At 39.2% G+C, this 22,343-nt stretch overlaps 1 protein-coding gene across 2 annotated transcripts; it reads left to right on the top strand.

Moving 5' to 3' along the window:
• The first annotated feature begins 885 nt into the window (after positions 1-885).
• On the top strand, positions 886-22,256 carry LOC135469000 (uncharacterized). 2 transcript variants are annotated; one of them, XM_064747514.1, is made up of 4 exons: positions 886-1,175; positions 9,249-9,403; positions 10,613-10,776; positions 21,288-22,256. In XM_064747514.1, the coding sequence occupies exons 2-4, from the start codon at positions 9,267-9,269 to the stop codon at positions 21,386-21,388; spliced, it is 402 nt and encodes a 133-aa protein (XP_064603584.1). In that variant the 5' UTR covers positions 886-1,175; positions 9,249-9,266; the 3' UTR covers positions 21,389-22,256. The 2 variants fall into 2 exon arrangements, with proteins under 2 accessions (XP_064603584.1, XP_064603583.1); XM_064747513.1 differs by lacking the exon at positions 886-1,175 and adding an exon at positions 6,050-6,363.
• Positions 22,257-22,343: the final 87 nt, after the last annotated feature.

The following is a 22,343-nucleotide window of genomic DNA, read 5'->3' as shown; positions in this document are numbered from 1 at the left end:
ATGTTAATTGGGCAAATACTGTTTACCTTCTGGAGAAGAGAATATTGGTGTTGATTTCCGCTCTTCATCACACTTCACCATATTAGTTTACGTGATTACTGAAGGTATTATTATAACTCCATTCAATGTAAGTAAAGTCGTGATGAAAACCAAACTGTGGAGTCCACCGCGATTTGCAAGCGGCCATGAAATTTCGCTGGCGAATGACCGCTCCCGAACCAATCATAGCAACCATAGCAACCATAGCTCGTTTTCTTTCCATAACATTTTTTCAGCACTTTATACCCTTTATTCACTGACATTTATTTACAGACTGGAATTAACTTTTGTTGAGCTAAAACACTGTAAGGTTTAGTGAAGAAGTTTTCGGATGATTTGGTCAAAAGGATATCCACTTAGCTAATGGGGCATCGCCATTCATTACTACATTCCATATCTGTCACTTTATCAAACTACCTGTTTCTACGAGATTAACCAGAAAATAACAAAAACTTATGCCTTATTTATTTCAAATATTAAAGTAATTTCAGCCAACACTGAATTATAGTTATTCTCTGTTTTTTTTTCAACAAATCCATTTACGTTATTTTCACCTTCATGATTGCCATTTGTCCCGAGCATTCGAATTAGTGGCGACCAATGAAAGCAGACCAGAACGCCGTCCTAATTCCAGAATACACAGACTGGGTCCTGTATGACGTCAATGGGTTTAAATCCTGTTTGTGGTACTGTGTAGTGCTCAGTCCTGTTATAGATTCTTTTGAGATCAAGTTATTAGATAGTTCCATGAATTACATGTTTATTGGACTATGTGTGGTTCAAATCCTGTATGTACATTTATCATTTATATTTGTCAAGTTTTTACTGTGTATCTAGGAAAACGAATCCGAGAAGTGATAACTAGTGTGACGACACACATTCCTTGTAGGATACGATGAGAGCTGTACACTTGTACAGTTCATGAACGTTGGGTAGTTCAGATTTACTTTTCTGAGAAAAACGGTACAGCTACCCCGGTAATGTAAATCTACTCACTGGCGAAAAAGGCACAACATCGCGGGTATTGCAAATCTACTCCCTGGCAAAAAGGCACAACTTCGCGTTTTGTACAAATCTACTGGCTAGTGAAAAGGGTACAACTTTACTTGATACGATCGGCCATCGCCTGGGAAAAGGTAACCTACACAGTGTACAACTAGGCACGATTTTGTTACTGACAACTTCTCAGCTCTGGCTGATGTGGGAAAACTTGTCTGTATGCTCAAGTATATGCAATATCGGGAAAAGCTTTCCTCAGAAGGCTTGGTCATGATACCCAGTCACATGGATATTTTATCGGGATTTGTCATGTTTCCCTTGTAGAACTGTCGATCATTGCGTGTGATTTGTTCATCAGCTATTGTCCATCTCAAACATTAGCTTTATGTATATACAGGGTCTATGCAGATTATCCATAAAGGGATGTACTTAGTACAAATGGCATGAAGCATAATACAAATCGAATATGACATTCTAAAAGATACACGCATACAATTTGGTTTGGCATACGTTTGGTTTATAAAAAGTGAATTGAGGGTTTTCCTGAATTCTCTACTTCTTGGAAAACAGGCTGTTTGTCCGTGTCAGTAAGCTGGATGTGATTAACTTACAGATGTCTGAGTTGCTTAACTTTAAGACGTACTCGTGAAAAATTGTTTCGTCATCGCTAATCTAACATTCTGCTCTTCCATAATGTGTATTAATACTTTATCCCAAGAACCAAATCGTGATAAAGAATAACGCTTAAGCTCAGTAATTAGTTAATTTGTGATGCTTGTAAGCCCTTAAGCAAAGATCATTAACTATTTTTTATCAAATGTATGAAAACTGAAATAATATACATCATTTTTGTGAAAATCATCGCATTTTTAATGAAATGTGCTTCTTTATTTGTATATTCCTATATTTAGAATTAAAATCTTCTACACATTATAATTCCTTGGCCAATATCAGCTCACTACATATGTGGATAAATGTTTTTGATGCGATCTCACCCCTTAGTTAAGGAAGCATACTGACCCTTTAGAAAAAGTTCATTTTGTCATGAGAAAGGATTTAAATGACTTGGCAAACACTAACCGACCTATTTACTGAAATGTTCTTGTGATTCGCTTAGATCTAAAGCATTCTTCAACGTTACACGTAACTGTATTTCAGAGATAAGGTGTATTCTGGTTCAGTACAAAGCCATCGATGTTCAACGAAAAACTGCTTTCACACGCTCGTTCCAGATTGATTTGTGTTCACACGGCTCATACTTTTTCATCCCACTCACATGGTTTATTATGTGCTGAAAAGAACTCACGTTGTTTAGGCTTTGGGATGAAACTTCACACGTGAGAAAAACAGAAACTGGGTCCACGTATCGTATTTTCCTCTCAAACATGTTGTGTTGTGAAAGAAAAAGAAAATAGAACATTCCAAAGATCAGATTTAATTATGGAGTGCATATGCTTTTTCACCTGTGTGGTGAGGAAATTTTTATTGCAGAAAAACCAGATTAACCTATTGTGAACATAGCTCATTTTTCCATCTGCTTTATGCTTCAGCATTAATACTATACTTCTATGGTCTAACGTAAGTTCAAAATTTGGTCCGATATTAAAATTGCAATCGTATAATAGGCAATTTGGACTGTATTTGATCCAACATTAAAACTCTAATCGTACACTCAAGGATTAGGTGTGTTTTTCCTTCGAAGTTAAAATGCAATCGTTCAATCAAGGCTTGATCAACGTTTGATCAAAATTATAATTCGGTCCATATTTTTTGGATACGTCATTAAAACTGTACTTGTTAAGTCTAGAATAAATTTAATTTTACACTAAAACTACAAAGCTACCAGGGAACTGGCCTGTATTTGGTAATTCTGTTATCTAACGGTTGGTATTGTTTCCACTGTACACTTGGTCATACAATGCACGACTGAGTATCTCGTACAGCCAGAAAGTTATTTATTGCCCATGCAGAGATTCAACAAGTTTTCTTGAACTTTCAAACGCCGATGTCTTCCATCTAGAATTTGCCTTCATACAAGAACCTTGGGATCCAATACACATGGTCGTGCAAACCATATTATGAAATGTATACAGATAAAAGCTATACCCGAGGTCGCGCATGCGTAAATAACGCGAATAAGTTAAGCCCACTCCACATGTTATTGTTTCCAAAATTATAAATCATAAGAACTATTTTGCCATTTTTTTGCCAATAATTGTTTTACATTATTCGGTGTTAACTGGTTAGCAGAGAATGGACGTACAGTATCACTTGAGTATTTGTCGAGGATTTTGTCTACAACGATCCTCCAGTCATTCACGGATTGTACGAGATTGCTCGACATGTTATCCATAAACCGGATATGGAGAACATTTTCAAAACGAAACCCTTTCTGCTCATGGAGATGAATTAGGTGTTGAGAAGCGAATTGGCAGATCGCTGGTTGAGATCAGCAAACCGGCTGCTCAGTTGAACAGAGCCACTTAACGGTCTGTTGAGGGCGAGTGTGATGGCGAGCTGAGTTGTCAGTGAAGTTGGTAGGATGCGCTGTGTCAAGCCATTCAGACTCGCTTGGCCTTTGATTACCGACTCACGCCGAGCTGTGGTTACCATTCATCGGGGGCATCTCCTTATTCACACCCACCACACCTCGCTCTCAACACACGTCACACCTGCCCAGAGAACAGGACCTGTAAGTCAATTAAGGTTATCACACCCTTTAGTTTTTATCACAGTCCGGGCTGTTACCTACTGAATAATAGAGCGGCTGATCATATCGAGTGTGCCATCCCACGATGCACCGGCTTCTTTTCGATCGTGCTAGTCGCAAATATGACTAATCTTGTAATATTGTATCAATAATTCACCAAGGTTGATATTCCAATGAGAGATGAAGATGGCAGATTTTTAACGACCGTCTTAACATTCCATTGTACTTTTACTCCCCAGATAGCCAATTGTCTATAGCTATTTACTTCTCACTTTGTGTGAACTCTCGGAATAATTCGCATTGTTTTAATTCTACTTTTGTGTGAAGTCTCGCAAAATTTTCTATTGTCTTAATTCTATGGACTCTCAGATACATTCCTATTGTCTTAATTCCAGTTTTGTCCCAAACCTCTGATGCATGTCTACTGTCTGAACTCCATCTTTCCCCGACCCATGGACATTTCTGTTGTTTTAATTCTACTTTTGCCTCAGTTCTACTTTTGTGCATTCCTGTTGCCTCAATTCTGCTTTTATAAGAACTTTGATACATTTATATTGTCTTCATTTTACCTTTGTATTAACTCCCATGCATTCCTGTTGCCTCAATTCTGCTTTTATAAGAACTCTGATACATAACTCTCATGCATTCCTGTTGTCTTATATCTACTTTTGTATGAACTCTCTGATAAATTGTTAATGTCTTTTAATTTTACATATGCACATTCCTGTTGTCCTAATTCTACTTTTGGGTGAACTCTCTGACACATACATATTGTTCTATTTCTACTTTTGGGTGAACTCTCTGACACATACATATTGTCCTATTTCTACTTTTGGGTGAACTCTCTGACACATACATATTGTCCTATTTCTACTTTTGGGTGAACTCTCTGACACATACATATTGTCCTATTTCTACTTTTGGGTGAACTCTCTGACACATACATATTGTCCTATTTCTACTTTTGGGTGAACTCTCTAACACATACATATTGTCCTATTTCTACTTTTGGGTGAACTCTCTGACACATACATCTTGTCCTATTTCTACTTTTGGGTGAACTCTCTGACACATACATATTGTCCTATTTCTACTTTTGGGTGAACTCTCTGACACATACATATTGTCCTATTTCTACTTTTGGGTGAACTCTCTGACACATACATATTGTCCTATTTCTACTTTTGGGTGAACTCTCTGACACATACATATTGCCCTATTTCTACTTTTGGGTGAACTCTCTGACACATACATATTGTCCTAATTCTACTTTTGTACGAACTCTCTGACACATACATATTGTCCTATTTCTACTTTTGGGTGAACTCTCTGACACATACATATTGTCCTATTTCTACTTTTGGGTGAACTCTCTGACACATACATATTGTTCTATTTCTACTTTTGGGTGAACTCTCTGACACATACATATTGTCCTATTTCTACTTTTGGGTGAACTCTCTGACACATACATATTGTCCTAATTCTACTTTTGTACGAACTCTCTGAAACATTCATGTTGTCTTAATTCTACCTTTGTGTGAAATCTCGGATTACCCTGTCTCGCTCCCCACGATACCTTTTTGTTATGGCCCACCAATGCTTTTGAATTCTTAGCTCACTCTAAAGTTAACTGTATCAACTTTTGAAGTACACAGATCAATTGTTTTTTTACAGGCCTCACGGGCCAGTATGATTTTCATATTTTTGTGAGAAAATGTATGCACAAAGCGTCTGAATTTGTGAAGTAAAAATCGCTTGTGTCGGTAAATACATTATGCAATCGTAAAATAATGAGGTTGTCTTTCATCTACCACGGTGATATGTTTTGTCCATGTTTAATAATGAAACTGTTCATTTTCGTAACATCACATTGACAGACAGTATCTATATCATGAGATAAAAATGTAACGCATCAAAGCTTATCATATTAAATGGCACTTTACAAAATTGAAACGTTACTATTGTCACCATAGACCGATGGCCGTCTCCCTACGTGGTTGTGGCTGACGTAGATGCGATATTAGTTAATGGAACCATTGTATAATACAAGGACAAGTCTAGCATGAGTGATTCTCCAATTAAAAATCCCGATCGCTCCTCCTTTGATGATTCCAAGCCGTGAAGAGTAAACATCATGGAGATGAACCCTTAAGAGCCCTCGCTCCGGGTGCTGTGAATGGTACATCGAGCAGCCCGTTGGGGATGGGTGCAGGTAACTAAGTCGGGCGAGCTCACAGCAAGGCTGGAGGCTGGGCAAGTATAACACGCACCTGCTGATCGCACAGTGGTTGGGGAAGAGGGCTGTAATCATTTTGTTACATTTGCCCACAGATAAATAGCACATCGTGTTCCAGTATTGATCGTCCACTGCCTGGCTTCACTAGTCCTCTTCTCGATAACGTTCGCGTGAGTTCTGGCGCCCCCTTAACAGTTGGGCAAGTGTCTTGAAGGCGGACTTGGCTGGGTTATCGAGGACATGCAGTGAACTATCGCTTTACCAAGTAATTTTGGAATAAACTTTGGAATTAAACGTAAAGGGGTGATTGTGTTGTTACCTGTGAGAACTGGAGACCGTTCACGGACCCCCCATCGCTCATGACTCTCCGCCACAGGTAAGCGCCAGCAATAGTCTTCCAGCTGAAGTACAGTCCACCTTCATTTTTTTAAAACGCATTAATTGTACTGATTATTGCTAATATGCTTTATGGAAGCCGAGTAATAAATGGGCTTTGTAAAAGTCGCAACAATCAGAGTCTTTTTGGTGAAAGTTGATGACATGGACAGTTTGCTACAATTTGTAAATCGAATTTTGTCTGTTACCACAGAAACTAAATGTTATTAAGGAGTAGTCCAAATGTTCACCGAGATGAGTTATCTCTTGTTTCGCTTAAACGAAGGACCATCAGGAATTAACAGTTGAACGATTTCCATTTGTGCCTACTTGATGCTCATTGTTCAATTCCTCTCCGCCGGACAGACCAGGTTGTTGTATATCCGTTCATTTCTTTTGAGGACACTTATCTCTACATGATAATAGCTAGTGCGTAGTAACATGTCTTGGGTAACCTGTAATCACCTGTCTTGGATAACCTGTAATCACACTGACAGAACTCAGTCGGCTGAAGAACATCAAACCCAGGCACAGGTAGGATAAACTTTGTTTTCCGCCACATTGTGCTAAGAAACTGTTACACATATGTGCTTGTTTTTCTTGTATGTGTTCGAATAAGTCGATGTAATGGCTTCGTCAGAAAGCTTTATAGAACTGTAACCAAAACGTACAAAGTTGTGAGAAATGAAATTTGGTAACTGCTGTTCAACTAGATGTAAGACAGTTGCGATGGAAGATCATCGTGACCGATTCATGGTGTGTAATAAGAACCAGGTGGTTCGTGAAATTTTACAAATTGATTGTGTAATATACCAAGGACTGCGTAGGAATATCTTTGTATATTTGTCGAACAATCGACATAAATCTCGTGCTTTGCTAACAAGGCAGGACAGATATTGTCACTTTTCAACACCACCTTTCTCCCTATGTGTTTTATTATCATTTTTGGACTTGGTGTTGTCTTCAGCGAAGGTGCTACAAATATTTAGCTTAACCATTACCGAAAAGATCGGTAATTAATTTCAATCTTTCCATCCACAAGCTAATCCACTGACAAATACGGATAATGGTTATGCACTAAATCAACATATATCACATGTAATGCCGTGCATCAAAGCTAAACAGTCATTCTTCACGACTGACCAACATATATCAGACGAAATACTGTGTATCAGAGCTAACCGCTCATTCCTCACGACTAACTCCTTCATTACCCAGCGAGACAAGCAGCTATAACTGTTAATGTAGCCATTTGTATGTCCGTCTTCTCGGCCACCACACGTAATGGCAACTGTTCATTAAGTCAATTGCAAACCCTCTTCCTACAGATTACAAGGAGATCACCTAATGTAGACTATAAATCCAAGTTCCGTGACTTATACATGGAAATTAAGTTATCCGATATTTTATAAGACGTTTTAACGGCAAAAAAAGTCGCTTTATCGATTTGTTCATCAGGTAAAGCACTTTAAATTCAATCTGCCTCGTCATAAAACATCGGAACATTGTCTATCAGACAGACTGAAGGCGATAGTAAATAAACGCTAGTCGTAACTGAATACCACTGTGATTATGCACAAGTGAACTAGTATTTCTTGGACACATGGTTGGTCGTTAGTTGATAAAAACATCGGATATGCCCTGTGTGTGAAATCTGAATTTCACCAAAGAGAAAATATTGTAGAGTCATGGTCGCATGATAAATGCACACGTTTGAGACTACAGTTGCTGAAAACTTGGGCGTGTAACATGTAGGTACTGTGTTATGAATATAGCTGTAGCATTACCTCTTTGGTTTCTCGGAATGATCGACTTTTCTCAAATATGTGATTCTTCACTTATGTAGGGAGGTATAACATATTATACCTGAAAACAATCCAAATGGTCTGAAAAGGAATGTGACCATTTTTTGGTCTATTCTGAAAGTGTCTGTAAATAAGCAATTGTGGGTGGTTTCTGAAACATTCAATATAATATGCAAAATTGTTTCTGTATCGTATAAGATATGGTATTGTACATCACTGAGTAATTCTTTCTGTATCACTCAGATTACGAAGAGAATAGGAAAATATTCCCATACAGTGGGTACTGAAGTCATGATTTCTCAACTCATAATAAGAAAATGTGCCTTGAAAACGAAGGTAGATGCAACCGAAAACCATTATGATGACTTCTAAGCATCCATTTAAGTACAGAAGATTTTCTATTCATGTACTGATCCGATATAAGTTTATGTGTAAATTTTGGCACATACGTAGTACAAAAAAGTGTTCGGTACACTGTGTCAGTGAACAACCTTTCTCTTATCAGATTTGGAATTATTGCCACTGCACCCTCTCTTTCGCGAAGAGAATTTATTTGAAATGACTTACGTGTGAAGCTGTTGTGTTAATGGCGTTAATTTAGTTAAAAATGTTTTATTCAATCTTTGGTTTAAGACGCAGATACTGTAGGAATTGCAGGACAATGTGAATGAAATTGGTGACTGGATCCGTGATTGTGTAAAACGTTAAGAATTTTGACGTGGTTACATCGTATTAGTTAATATATGGTTAGCACTCTATAATACAGATGTGTCATTCCTCTACCATGTCCCAAGGCTATTAGCAGCCAGGCGATGCAGCCATTTAATCCCGAACACAGAATTCCTGTCTTTAATAATACAATAAATCAGGTAAAACTATAACCCACTGGATTCGAGCTTTGACTGTAATAACCCATTAAAACAATGAAATTTTGAATATTTGACAACCGGAAGGATTTGTTGACCCAAAGGCCAATGTCCCAGAAGACATGAATGACGCGCCCGGGTAAAGACAAGCCTATACATGAACACAACAGCAGCCGTTAATGGTTGGTCTATTTACAAGTTATTGTTCTTTTCAGGGGAGTTCTGGCAGACTGATGCGATTAAAACCAGTGCGCAGTATGTGGAGAAGGCATCTCAACTTGACCATTCTTCTCGTGTTTCCCTGTATCCTGTCCTTACCTATGACTTCCGGTCGTCCATGGACGCCTCAACACTTACACACAACTACACGGTGAGAAACCATGATTATCGTTTAATCATTAAGAACTGTTTGGAAGACTCAGAGATTCGTCAGAGATACTATAAATAACTAAGATATTCACCGCGCATTTCTAGGAAGAAATAACCTTTGCTGTTATTGTGTCCACACGATATCTTAGATTAGCCTTACTATGGACAAAATTTTAATGAAATGGAGCAGGAATCACTGCATACTGTTGACAGAGATAGGTCGAAAGCTGAGTACTGGTACTTGTATCGCTTCTGGTCTTTTGGATCGGGTGGTGGTTAGGTGCCGATTCGACAAAGCCATTTCCGATTTGTATCAAAATTTGTATCAAACAATGCTAACTATTTCAGTACTGAGAGTTACAATTTTAATGCATTCGGTTTAAGATAATATTTAAATGGTGGTCAAAATTCTAAGTTTTGTGATACAATAAGAAGCTCTATAAGTGTATTTAAACTTCTGATTTAAGTTTGAAATGGCTTACAGAAGGGGGTCATTTGATCCGCCCTATTAGAGAAACACGAAACATGATGTCACGTCTTTCGTAGCCAAAGCTCATATACCTCTACGAAAACAGGGCTCGTCATGAGAAACAGCTGCTTTTGCGAGTTACAGAAATCTCTGGCGACTGAGTGGATAAAAATGATAAGATGGCAGCGCTTTCCAATACGTCAATGGGCGAAGTTTTGTTTATTTTGAAATGCGATATCTCTTTTATGCAACATCTTAAAATCGAAAGTCATGCTTTTTAAAATTTATGTGGGATACTATTTCGACACATACACAAATTTGGTCCAAGCTGTGTCTTTTCTTTTAACATTTAATTTGTGCAGAATGGTCAGAGAGTCAGAGAAGTGGTAATATTTCCAGGTGGGCGTGTTTTCTTTCTGATAGAAAACACCTTTCATGAGCAGCATGTATCTAGCTGAAATGTTAAATGTTCTCAAGGAAACATTCAGGCTGTCTGTGTAGTTTCCAGTTGTTCGTTGGTCTACGCAGTGATAATAGCTATTGCGCGTGATAACATTCAAATGACACGTGACCTGTGTTCAGGTAATCTGTCACTACTTTGATACAAACACTTCATCGCCTTTATTTGTGCTAAGTGACAAAAAATGCTGCTCTCTAAAATTGTCATCAGGTTTAGACCCAGGTGTTTATAGAGATGCAGCATGATTGACACTTTTTGTATCTTATTTCGTCTCATTACAGACCCAGCTATTTGGAACTTTTGACGTCTTTACAGAAACGTGGGTGCCATTTGGGCCTGCCTTGCACGTATTCTCACTTGTCCTCTATAGCTGCACAAAGAACTCTTCAGAGAATGATGGTGGATTACATGCATAACTGCGTGAACGACCCCCGCTGTTCACCTGGTGAGTACAATCGCTCTTCCGTGCAACCGTATCTTCACATGTATTTTCGGGTTTGCTTTGAGCTTAACGTTGCTTTCCAGACCGTATTGGTCTTTTAATGTTAACGTTACTTTTTACTTCCTAAACAGAACTTGGTCTTGTTTCTTGGCGATGTGAAGTGCTGGTTAGGTGATTAGTCTCATGCACTTGAGATTTTAAAAAATAAATTATTACTACATATATCAATACAGCTTTTTTATTAACATTATATACTGGGAAACACGGTTGGCAGGCCTATGGAGCAGCTTCATTCACATATTATCAAACTTTCTGGCCTATGTTGAAGAGCCATGAACCGGCGCAACTCTATCTGGTAGCTATGAAGAACAAAAACTAAAATCACATCCGGACATTTGGTTATAGGCAAAACGTTCACATCATTTACTTTTGCATAAAATTGAATTTGGACCCTGTATGGAGCCGGGATGTTCCTGTAGGAATTTCTCTGTTGTTGCTCTTAATGAGTAAGGGTGTTGATTTATTGCAGTTTTGCTTCTTGATACGCCGTATTAGGCCAAACTAACTCGCATCACTAGGGAATCCGCATAGCACAAACATTCAATGAACAGGGAGATCGACGGATGAAATGATCTTACGTACTAAATAACAACGTCTGATACAGCTGTAAAATTATCATCCACATTTCTCCTGGGAAACTTTACACGGAAGATATGATATGATTGATACAACTGTTCTGATTGCTGAGCTTTCTTTTCCCGTCTTGTTACCCGCATGAGTGATTGAGGCATGCCTTCCTGGAGCAGTTACTCAATAAACACCTGAGGTAGCTTTCTGCGTCTCGATAACGGCCATATTGAGAGAGACTGTAATGAAGTCTGCCAATAGTTACTCATACAGCCCGCCGTACTACAATCTATTCTTCTCTGATTCCGTCTTACCGTGTGTTAATCAGCTGGAGGGCAAATATCTAACACGACAGTTTGCTTGACCATCTATAGCTCAAATCTTGGACAAGAGTGTGACCAAATTTGTCTGACATTTAGATTAAAAGTGCGGTAGTAGACTGACTCAGGAGTTTCATAAACTTCAGTCGTGGTGTCATCGGCTATTGGGTGTTTCTAATGACGTTAAAGATTAGTGCTAAGTTGGTTATAGTGACAGCCTTTTAAACATCAAAATTACAATTTATCTGTCGTACATTTGTGTATCGGAGTCGATGAGGCTGGCTGGTATTGATAAAGGTCTTAACGTTTGATTGCCTCATCACAAAAAGAACCCATCGTTGTGTGAATTAGGAATTTTATCACGTTTCAACCTTTTTTAATGAAAATATGAAATTATCTAGAACGAGAAACAGCCTTATACATACTCAGTGGAAATGTGGCACCTTTCCACGGAGGCATTAGGTCAACGGTGAGAAAAAGAGTGTGAAGATGATCTGCCGATTACGTATGGGTAGAGCGATTTCCAAGGTGATCTGTTACGCTGCACCTGGGGGGATAAGTCTTACAAGTATAAAAATAATTAGTTATAGATTACTGGGCGGAAATACAGGCGTCCGTCCACACTGACTTGTGCAATATTTTACAACAGACCTGTCCGAACGTGTGAATGTATTTTATCAAGATCCTGTTACACATGGAATGCGGCTTATCCGCTTAAGAAAAATTGCCCTTTTAAAACAGGAGGGCCGTGAACAGAAATATCCGGTGAAAGAAAAATGGATACATAAGAATGCATATCCCGAGAGATGGCAAAAAATCCGTACAAATCGGTTATCTCATCATTTACCTCACTTGTTAATTTCATTTGTTCCACTCTGTAGTGTTAGGTTACATAGCCATAAAATGGCGACTGGCGGCAGATCCCTCGACACAACATCAATATTTTACACGGCTGAACACAAAAGGCTTGTTAATTTCCCATTTGGATTTACGTCTTAAATAGAAACAGTACTATAATTTCAGAAAGACAGCTCAAGACTTTAACTGAACCCTGGGATATAAATCAAATACAGGGGCATAAATGCTCTTTGCAAACTTTGATTCCGATCCAACTATTGTCAGATTACTGCAAATTAAACAGAAACAAAGATTATATTTGCTGCATACTGTGCATTTGAACTTCACATTTTCTCTAGGAAGGGAAAAATCAAGTACATTTGTTGGTAGTATATGGGAGAGCAGTTCAACAACGGGAGCATTTCTTTGCTAAGGTGATAATATATATAATCAGGCATGGTTTTGCATGCTATTTTAGCTGTGCGTAAGCAATATGATAGACCTAAATCGTCCAACTGGACCGTGAATCTCCCGGAAATGAATGAATAATGATGGTTTATCTAATGTGGTCAACAGGCGATGACATGGTTCAAGACAGGTATACTGGCAGTCAGTAACCGTGTAGTGATCACATTTTTATAAATCATGGGTTATTTTAAAAGACCTAGTTCTTTTGTGTTCAGGTTTTTACTCCATCTGAAGAACAACAGCAACTCAAAAAGCAATAGTTCATAAGCACCGTTTCGTGGGAGAAAGGCCAACGCTTTCCGCGATTTTTTCGGTGGATTGCACCTGGGCCTTGGTGCGCGGGAAGATCAAAGCTTGTGGCGTGTGTTTGGGAAAGAAGAAGTGGACAGGGGCTGGTAGAGGCAGTGGTCAGCCCATTGACCGTTGAGTGATGGCGACCCCAATTACACGAGACCGCTGCCATTGCACTATCGCATTAAGGCAGCCATGTGAAAATGCCTCTAATTGAAATCGTTTTGTCTGGGCAAAAGCCGATGGTGAACCGAGCCTTTTGTTTTATAGACTCTACCTTTTGCATCCTGTGACAGCAATCGGAGCGAGATGAAGTGGCATGGAAGGCGCGTTGGGATCGATGTTCGTCTAGCTCTGTTCACTTCAGCGGTCTACTCAAGAAGGCTGATGGCCTTCACTCTACCCCCAGTCCGTCCCCACGTCATAATACGGGTCTGACAGCCGGATTTATTGCGCTATAGCACACTCATGATTTAACGGGTTTTCCTGTTAGTCCATTTAGTCGCGGATAGTTTTTGAAGAATTGTGCTAGTGTCTTTTATTCCCCACAGAATAGTAACAAATGCTCATTTCCGCCCAACTCAGTTGACTGTCTTAATTGTTACTTATGGTCATTTGGTTAACGGAAATATATATCAGTTTAAGAATTTCCTACATCGTTCGTTGAGCCGAACGAAACTAGACATACTTGTGCATGAACAAGTTTGATCCCAGGCGATATTTGACATCTTAACTAACCTTATGGCTTGTGTTAGTCTCTTTTTTTCTTCTGACAGTGATTGTTTGCAACTTGGAGAATGTATGATACTCCTTTTAAGTAAATCACTGAAAACATAAATGTTTAGTATCGATGAAACGCTGTTGTTTCATCATTGAAACAGGGTCATTCTACTATCGTTTTGGAAGGCAATTAGGATTATGGTTTTAATTAACTAAAAGCCATTCAAATCCCTTGTGCTATTTTGTTAAACCAGTTTCAAAAGTGTACGTTGGACATCACAATTAACAAATGACACTTGACGACAATGAATTTTTTCCTGACAGTGTCAGCATATCATAAACTTTGCACGAGGTTACTCGTGTAGAATAATACCACTTTATTACTGATATTTTCAAATATAGGGCAAAAAAACAAACATTGCTTAATGAAATTTAGTGTCATTTTCTTCTTGTTCGATTACTGGTTAAGGGCACATTTTTTATAATGTATTTTAAAGTTCATTTAATGAATACGTATATTTGTTAATGTGTCCCAATTGCATACTTCATCAGATGTACTTGTAGTAAAAGGTCATATCTGTCTGTACATTTGACATCAAGTAAGATAGGTTGTAACAATACTAACGCGAGCTTTGTTGAATTGATTCTGTTAATTAACTGACAACTGGATGTGTTCCCAAGAGACTCTCACCTTCGCGCATAGAGAGCACTGTGATAATTCATTAGCTGGTAATGAGGTTTTGATAATTGACGGACACAGATAGTAATGCGGCTTTGAGGGAGGCCCAATTTCTAATTCTAATTATACAAAGAGTACCCTCAGGGAAAGCTGTCCTCTCGAGGCCTCCAACAAACCCCCAACATATCCTCCGAACTTACATACTGTTGTTGACGACGAGGCCTTACCCACAGGAACACTTTACTCTTAGATTTCTCTGGAGTCCGTCTCTGATGCGATCACTATAGACTCCTTAATAAAAGTTCGCAATAAACTTCACATCTTAGGTCAGAGCACCAAGAAAAGGCTTCTGGGTAATTGTCTTGGGTTTGACACAGAGGCCAGCAGAACCAAACAAAACGCCATTCACGTTCAGCCCAGCTAGATACCTGGACAAGTGACCTCTTTAAGGGCATTCAAGTAATGGCTATAAAGCAAAAAGTAAGTTAGTTAAAAAAATGATGAGAGACGTTTTTCTGAACTCGAGGTAATGGACAGTTTCTTTCATAACATGCCTTAGAAGTTAGGAGTTATTTGTCTCAACAAAAAGGCCTTCAACACAAAAGACTGCATCGTACAAGAATAAGATCTAAAGTCGATTGTGGTGAGATTATATGTCCGGTATTTTGGGAGATAATACGGGGAGTTGGTGGTGATGGTCGGCGGGAGGGGGGGGGGAGGGGGGGGGGTGTTGACGGAACACACGCCACATACGTTCTCCGCTAGAGAAAGGATGGTCGCTCTCATACGTACTGATCAGAGCTCCTCCCAAGAGGCTAATGAATCGAGTAAACTCAATTTCCTCACATACGCTTTGCACATGTTGCCGGCAATTGGAAAAGAATTTACTCTTTGTTTGTCCTTGTGAATAGCACGCTTCCTTTACAACTGTGAGAGTGGAGAGCTGCGGAAAGGTTGTGCTAATGAGGGTGTTATTATTTGGTAGAAAGTGGTTGTCAGGGTAGAGTGGGGTGGGGTAGTAAAGGACGATCAGGTGGACGATGAATAACTTCATAATACACTTCACTTCAGTGAAGGAATCAAACTAAGCTCTGACCGAATTTAATCCCGGATAACCACAATGAAGGACGAAAGATAACAGAAGAATTAATCAGGAGAGGGAGCAGGAAAGGATGAATGTACAGAATTTTTCATTGAGTCTCACGGTTGAAACGGCACATCCAAGCTAAGGTAACATTTCAAGGCCCTGTGGATGACCAGTGTTTTCTCAGTATAACAAAACAGGCATCCGTGTCTAAAGACGATATAACAAAAACTAGGTAAATATTAAGGAAGTATTGTCATTATCTGATGCTGAATTTATTTTCATCCTGGTATAGATGTATGCAAACACAACATGGTCGTAGTTTCATCAGTCCACCATTATTTTTGTCTCTTTTTCGGAACTTGTCCCAACCGCTAGAACGTGCTAGAACGTACAGTTAGGGAAACATTTCACCACTAGAAGATAATATAGAGCTGATTGTTGTGGGAGAGGGCACTTCTGAATACGGTGTTGTTGAAGGGGTGATGCTGAGAAGAAGGGTGCTCTTCACGAAACACACACACTTAGGAAATATTTTGTATAATTGGCGCCTGGTATAATCACAGGTGATATTGGGTTTATGAAAACACGGATTGTCATCAGAGCTGAGTTTTGTACCGATGAGAGGTAAATGGTATTTTATATCCTCATAGGCAGACGTTCCGTGGGACGTGTTATGGCCACGATTATTGACCTCTGCGGTGAAGGGTCGCCATTTACAATCAACTCGCAGACATGCCTGTATTGGGAATTATACTCTAGTATGGCATGATTCTGTAGGGCACACGCTGACACGGACACAGAGTCTGGAATACTAGTAATGCATGCACTGTTCACCATCGGCGGTTCTAAACTATCGCCCATGGGGGTCACTTGAGCTGTAGGACAAGAAAACGCAGTATACATTCAGCCCCTGCTGTCAGAAGGTTTTTCACGTACGTGTACTTGAATTCAGGCTTGTTGTCAGAAAGTTTGTCACGTACGTGTACTTGATTTGAGCTTCTGCTGTCAGAAGTTTTATCAGGTATGTGTACTTGAATTCTGATGTCAGGAGGTCTGTCAGGTACGTGCACTTAAATTCAGCTCTTGTCAGGAGGTTTATTAGGTATGTGGGGTCAGATTGCCTTTCTTCGCCCATAAACCACGCCACCAGAAAAAATGCAATTCTTTATTAAAATACCGAACTTCACCAAATTAAGATTCTGTGGGGACAAACGTTTGACTTGATTATAAATGAGGACGAAGCCGTGCTATCCCAACAGTTCCATGAAAATCCACACAATCCATAATGTGTGTGTAAGAATTTGTGCATTTAATCTTCTTTTGCTGCAGCGCAAACAATTCGGACAACTGTTTGGACAGCTATTCTACAGAAATGCCAGATCTTTTGTGAACTCTTCAATCGTTCATGTGTCATAATATTGATAAAGATGGTTGAAGTGTATATCTGGATCCCAAACTTATTAGTATAGTGGATAGCATTTGGAAAGTAGATTTTAGTGGTTTGTTCGAAAATTTAGCGCTAAAAAACTCAGAAAAGAGGCAGTAATGTTGTCGGTAGTAAGTAGACATGATAATGACTTGACTAAAGACAGGAGCTATTTGATTTTATTTGTAATGCTTCAATACATTGATCAGGACCGGTAGATCCAGGATCAATCCTTGATCGAGTCACACCTAAGACTTTAAAAGAGGAAGTTGTAACTTCCTCGCTTGGCGTTCGGCATGAAGGGGATAGTGCAACGACTGGTTGACCCGTATCAGTATAATGGCTCGGGCGGGGCGGCTTACTTGCCTTCGGTAAGTCGTCTCAGTGAAGCAGCACTAAATAAAAGAGCGGTGGAAATCCGTCCTGCAACAAGGAGGCACGTTTCACGTACATGCACCCTAAGGATTCCTTCGTCGTCATATGACTGGAAAATTGTTGAGTACGACGTTAAACCCCAAGCACTCACTCACTCACTCAATACATTGATATTAAGGTGAAAATATTTGAGAAACAAACATCTTGACATCCAAAAGGTTCTCTGATAATTGTGCTTGGAGCGAAGCCCTTATTCGGATTACTTTTTCGAATTACTTCAGTGGGTGCATAAGAATCATTCTCCTGTATCACGGCGGCCACATTTATACATGAACATAGTGCATCTTGTGTTAACATCATAAGTAGTTAAGTAGTTGAGTAGTTGTGATGATTGTAACTATGCTTCCTTGGACAAGCCCGTCCAGCAATATACTCGAAAGCATTTATTTTATCATACAAGTCTTTGCCATGTATTAACATACATGTAATATTCACAGAAAGCCTGTTAAGTTGGAACTACATCCGTGGAAGGCGCGAAGAGCGCGGAATTAAGGCGCGGGGAACGCTTATCCATGTGTTTCACAGAGAAATGAGGGCGGTTTTTTTAACTACTACCTCCCCAGCCCCGCCGAAGTCGCCAAGGTCGCTTTCCTGAAGGCCGCTATCAACTAACATAAATATGGTTGCTGATAATAAGAGACATGGTTTTAAGTGTAATGTTCAGGTAATTATCCTCCATAACATTTCAGTACATGCGTACAAACGAAAAATGTACTGATGTATTTTTTTGCTTATAGTTTACTGCCATACTTTAGAATGTTTACACTTATACGATGACGATGAAGCCGAAATTTGGCGAAATGCTCTGTCCAATTCATGTTTTGATCCCCCAACACACCTGCCTTTGTTCCTGAGCATAGCACAGTTTATAACAGCGTCACATTCCGCTCTCTCAAAACGATAAAGACACAGTATGGCAACGAAATTTTTACTAAAGCAAACAGCCTTTGGTTTCTTCTCGCGGATTCATTCCTGTAAAACCAATGCTTTGAGTGAAACATCCAACACCGCATGGTTGTCAGACAAGAAAAATGCGGAATTCAATTTTTTGGAAAGACTATTCGTCCTGCTGGTCGATGGTACTGAGTACGTACCAATTAGCACAGTCGGAGTCTAAAAATAGTTCTTCTACATAAACTTTTATTTAGAAGTAATTTTAAATTTTTTTTTCTTTTTGCACACACAATCATCCTTTGCTGTGTTTCGCTAATTATTTTACCAATCACAGCTTGTGTGATGGTTTGGGTCAGAGCTGCACTTTTATCTGGAACGAGGAGGTGGCTTTGGAGAATGTTTTTTGTTCTTAATGTTCATGGATAACAAATTAATCTACATCTTAGAATGAAATTTTTCTTTCTCAGTCACGAGAACGTGTCATTTTTTGAGTTAAAGAAAGTTATACGTAAAAGAAGGGTATTACATAAGCCACCATGTAGGCCATGGGTTTTCACAACGCTTTGGCCGTCAGTTTTATGGGTGAGACTTCATTTAGGACTCTTTGTTGGCTTATACGAGAAAAGGGCGACCGTTTTGGAAAACTATTAAAAGTCACTGTTCATTTGATACGTTAACCTTTCGATTAGAATGTGAATAAGCTGGCTAAAAGTTTGTAAGACTAGCACCGATCAGGAATGGACAAATGTGGCTTTTCCATTCCCAGTCATATTCACGAAAACACCTGATACAGATATTCCCTAAAGGGCAATTCCAGAATTGCAGTCACGTGACCGGACACCGTACATTCTTCACTTCCCGAAGATCAGGCAATCAATATAGGCTTGTTGTGGACAGAAAATAAATTTCTTTTCAATTACACTGGTATCCTAAAGATTAAGATATCATATCAGCGTGGGCGCCTACAACAAGGCGCTTTTGGCGGATGGTGCGGGATAGCCTGAATGATGGGAAGGGATTTGTCGTGCAGTGTTGAGTTGTTGAGTTAGGATTTAGTGGTTGGACGGAACAATTTGTGGGTGGCTTTGATGGGGTAGAAAACAATCTGCCGGAGAGAGCTTTGGAATGACCTCAGTGAAATGGGTTTCATTCCAAAGATATTTGTCGTATATTCCAACTCATATAAAAGTCAGAATCTATTGATCTCCATATTATAATAAATGTCTGCAGCAACTCCACCTGATGTGTTTATACAACACCTTGAGGTATTGTTCAATGTTATATGTGCTTTTTAGCCTAATATTTTTTAAGATACACTCTCGCCCCATGTGACGTGTTAACAATTTACAGCATACTTTACCCTGCAATGTATGAAGCTTTGGGACTTGGGGACAATCATTACCTATGTCAGTGAAAACAGGGTGCACTTGCCACAAGCAATCTGTGTTCATAAGCCATGCCCCGCTAACAGTTTCCTCATATAACCATGTTTCTATTCTTTCCCTGGGGACTTATTTTTTCATACAAATCTCATTTTGAATTTGTTTGAAATACACCAGACCATTTTCGCAATATTAAATCACTTTTGTTGCGTCTGTTTTTTTCCCCTATCCGTTTACAATGTATTATGGCCGTGTCGTCTGTGGAGGGAACCCAGCCCTCAACTCTTATGAACCCAATAAGCTCACGGATACATTTTTCCATATTAACAGATTACAATCTCATAAATAACTGAGTGCAGCTCTTATCGACAACCAGAAGGATTATCCTCACATATTGATATGGAAAAGGCCTCGTCATTTCCTTAAGATATCTCTGTGCCGGATATTGTTCATAGTCTTCATTCCTCAGAACGTAATTTTTCCAGGCTGCTTCAGACTTGTCCAGTTTAGTGTAGCCGACTTGAGCCCTCTTCGATGTAACGCAGTTTTCACCGATAATGACGTTGTGATGCCCGGATTTGCAGTTACTGCTTCAAAATACGAAAAATAAAATACTGTAAATCGGAAAACTTATGAACCATGTAAATTTGTTCTGGCAAGTCGTAAATTGCAGCCTTAGCAAAGCTTGTCAACCTTAAACATCATGAATATGTAAACAAATCTAATACTGATGTATTTTTAATACATAATAATTCCATGGATGTTGGCCTATCTTGTGGTGTACCTTTCATCTCCAGCGAATGGTTTTATCCGGCACCTGATGGCTACCTTATAGCACTGTTATACATGATGAACCATATACATATGTAGTATATGGCGTAAAGCAATATATACATGAATGTATTTATGTATTTCACTGTTGTTTAACATATATGACGGTGGTCAGGTGTATCAGAGGAGGAAATTGTAGTGAACGATGTAAACCACTGACATTTCGCAAGTAGATGACGAACTTTCCCACATATGACGGACAGAAGTGCACACTAAGTTGTATGATAGAAGACAAGTGGCCTTCAACGAGCGTTTGACTGCGCAAATGGAAACGTGAACGTCGTCGACCGATTGTTGTCACTGCGGTCGCCCCACAAACAGTGACAGCAGGGAATAAATACAATATTCCTATGTATCATATCAGAGCTCTTTGTGAACCAAGGTACCGTTAAGGTTTTAGAAGGCTATTCATTTATAGTTTTCTGCTTTTTCGTGTTTTCAAGCATCAAGCACCGCCATCATGCTGTTAAGGTGTTAGAACTCTTTACATGTTAACTGTTTTGTTCTCTGTTTTCAGGTCGACGAAAGCGACAAACATCGTCATCTAAGGATCGCGTGAGCCTACGACCAAAGAGAGCCTCTTTGAGTCGTAATTTGGACGGGTTCCCTGGCCGGTAGGCCGAACCGGAGGATGCTGGCCCACAGATAGCGCTGGTGGATGACAGGCCGGGCATCCTAACACAAGCCGCTATCACCAACTCCCTGGCACCTAATCCCTTCTCTACCCAACTCTAACGTCTCCGTAGAATTCCAATCACATCGTTTGCAGGCAGTTTTTCACTGGTGATCACGTCAACAGTATAACGCGCGACCAGCTACAAGCATACCGGCGAACAGACAACTTGGGGTTATCCCACTTGTAGGAGCTTGTGCTTCACTTCGAGTCAAAATCTTGAAAATGTTTTTTTTGTTACTTCAAGTTAAAAATGTTTGGCTTTTCGGAAAATCTTGCGTAATCCATTTTTTGGATGACGTCGGATATTCCAAAGTGAGTCAATTCCATCTCTAGAAACTCTGTGGACAATTTCTTCAAAGGAACTATTAGACTGAAAAAAATAAAAGGTTTTCACTGAGTCTGATATTGCCCCTGAAAATCATGTATCATTTGATCATGTATCAGTTTCTAACATCTTTTACGTCGTCGGAGGTATAAAGCTCTAATATCCTGTTATAAATGACAGAATTGCCCTTCTCCAAATGCGGGAGGGGTGGTTGGGATAAAATATATTTCTTAAACTACACTATGAATTTTAACCAAAGAAATCGTCACTATATACCACGTGACCCTACAAAATATATTCCAATAATTTGTTATCAAGATAAAGTTATAAATGCATCGAAATGTCAACACCTGCTATCCCATTTATCTCGTCTTGTCCGTTTATTTATTTCTAGCATTATTTCATTAATGGTAAAAAAAGACTAATGCAACTTTATTCCGGTTTACAAACTATCAGTTCTCATAATCATATAGGTAATAAAGGATTGTGACATATTTCTCGTCGCGTGCTGACTTTTTTATATCTAAGAACCGTAAAGAGGATTTATTTGGACGACTCAAACTGTTGTGCTG

The sequence above is a fragment of the Liolophura sinensis genome, chromosome 6 (genome assembly GCF_032854445.1).
Source record: "Liolophura sinensis isolate JHLJ2023 chromosome 6, CUHK_Ljap_v2, whole genome shotgun sequence".
In the NCBI taxonomy this organism is placed as follows: Eukaryota; Metazoa; Mollusca; class Polyplacophora; order Chitonida; family Chitonidae; genus Liolophura; species Liolophura sinensis.
This window is presented reverse-complemented; position numbering and strand designations above follow the sequence as displayed.

Coding starts and splice junctions, on each gene's coding strand:
- LOC135469000 (XM_064747514.1), top strand. CDS start 9,267: ATGCGATTAAAACCAGTGCGCAGTATGTGGAGAAGGCATCTCAACTTG. Junction 9,404..10,612: donor CACTTACACACAACTACACG/GTGAGAAACCAT, acceptor GTCTCATTACAG/ACCCAGCTATTTGGAACTTT. Junction 10,777..21,287: donor CGACCCCCGCTGTTCACCTG/GTGAGTACAATC, acceptor CTCTGTTTTCAG/GTCGACGAAAGCGACAAACA.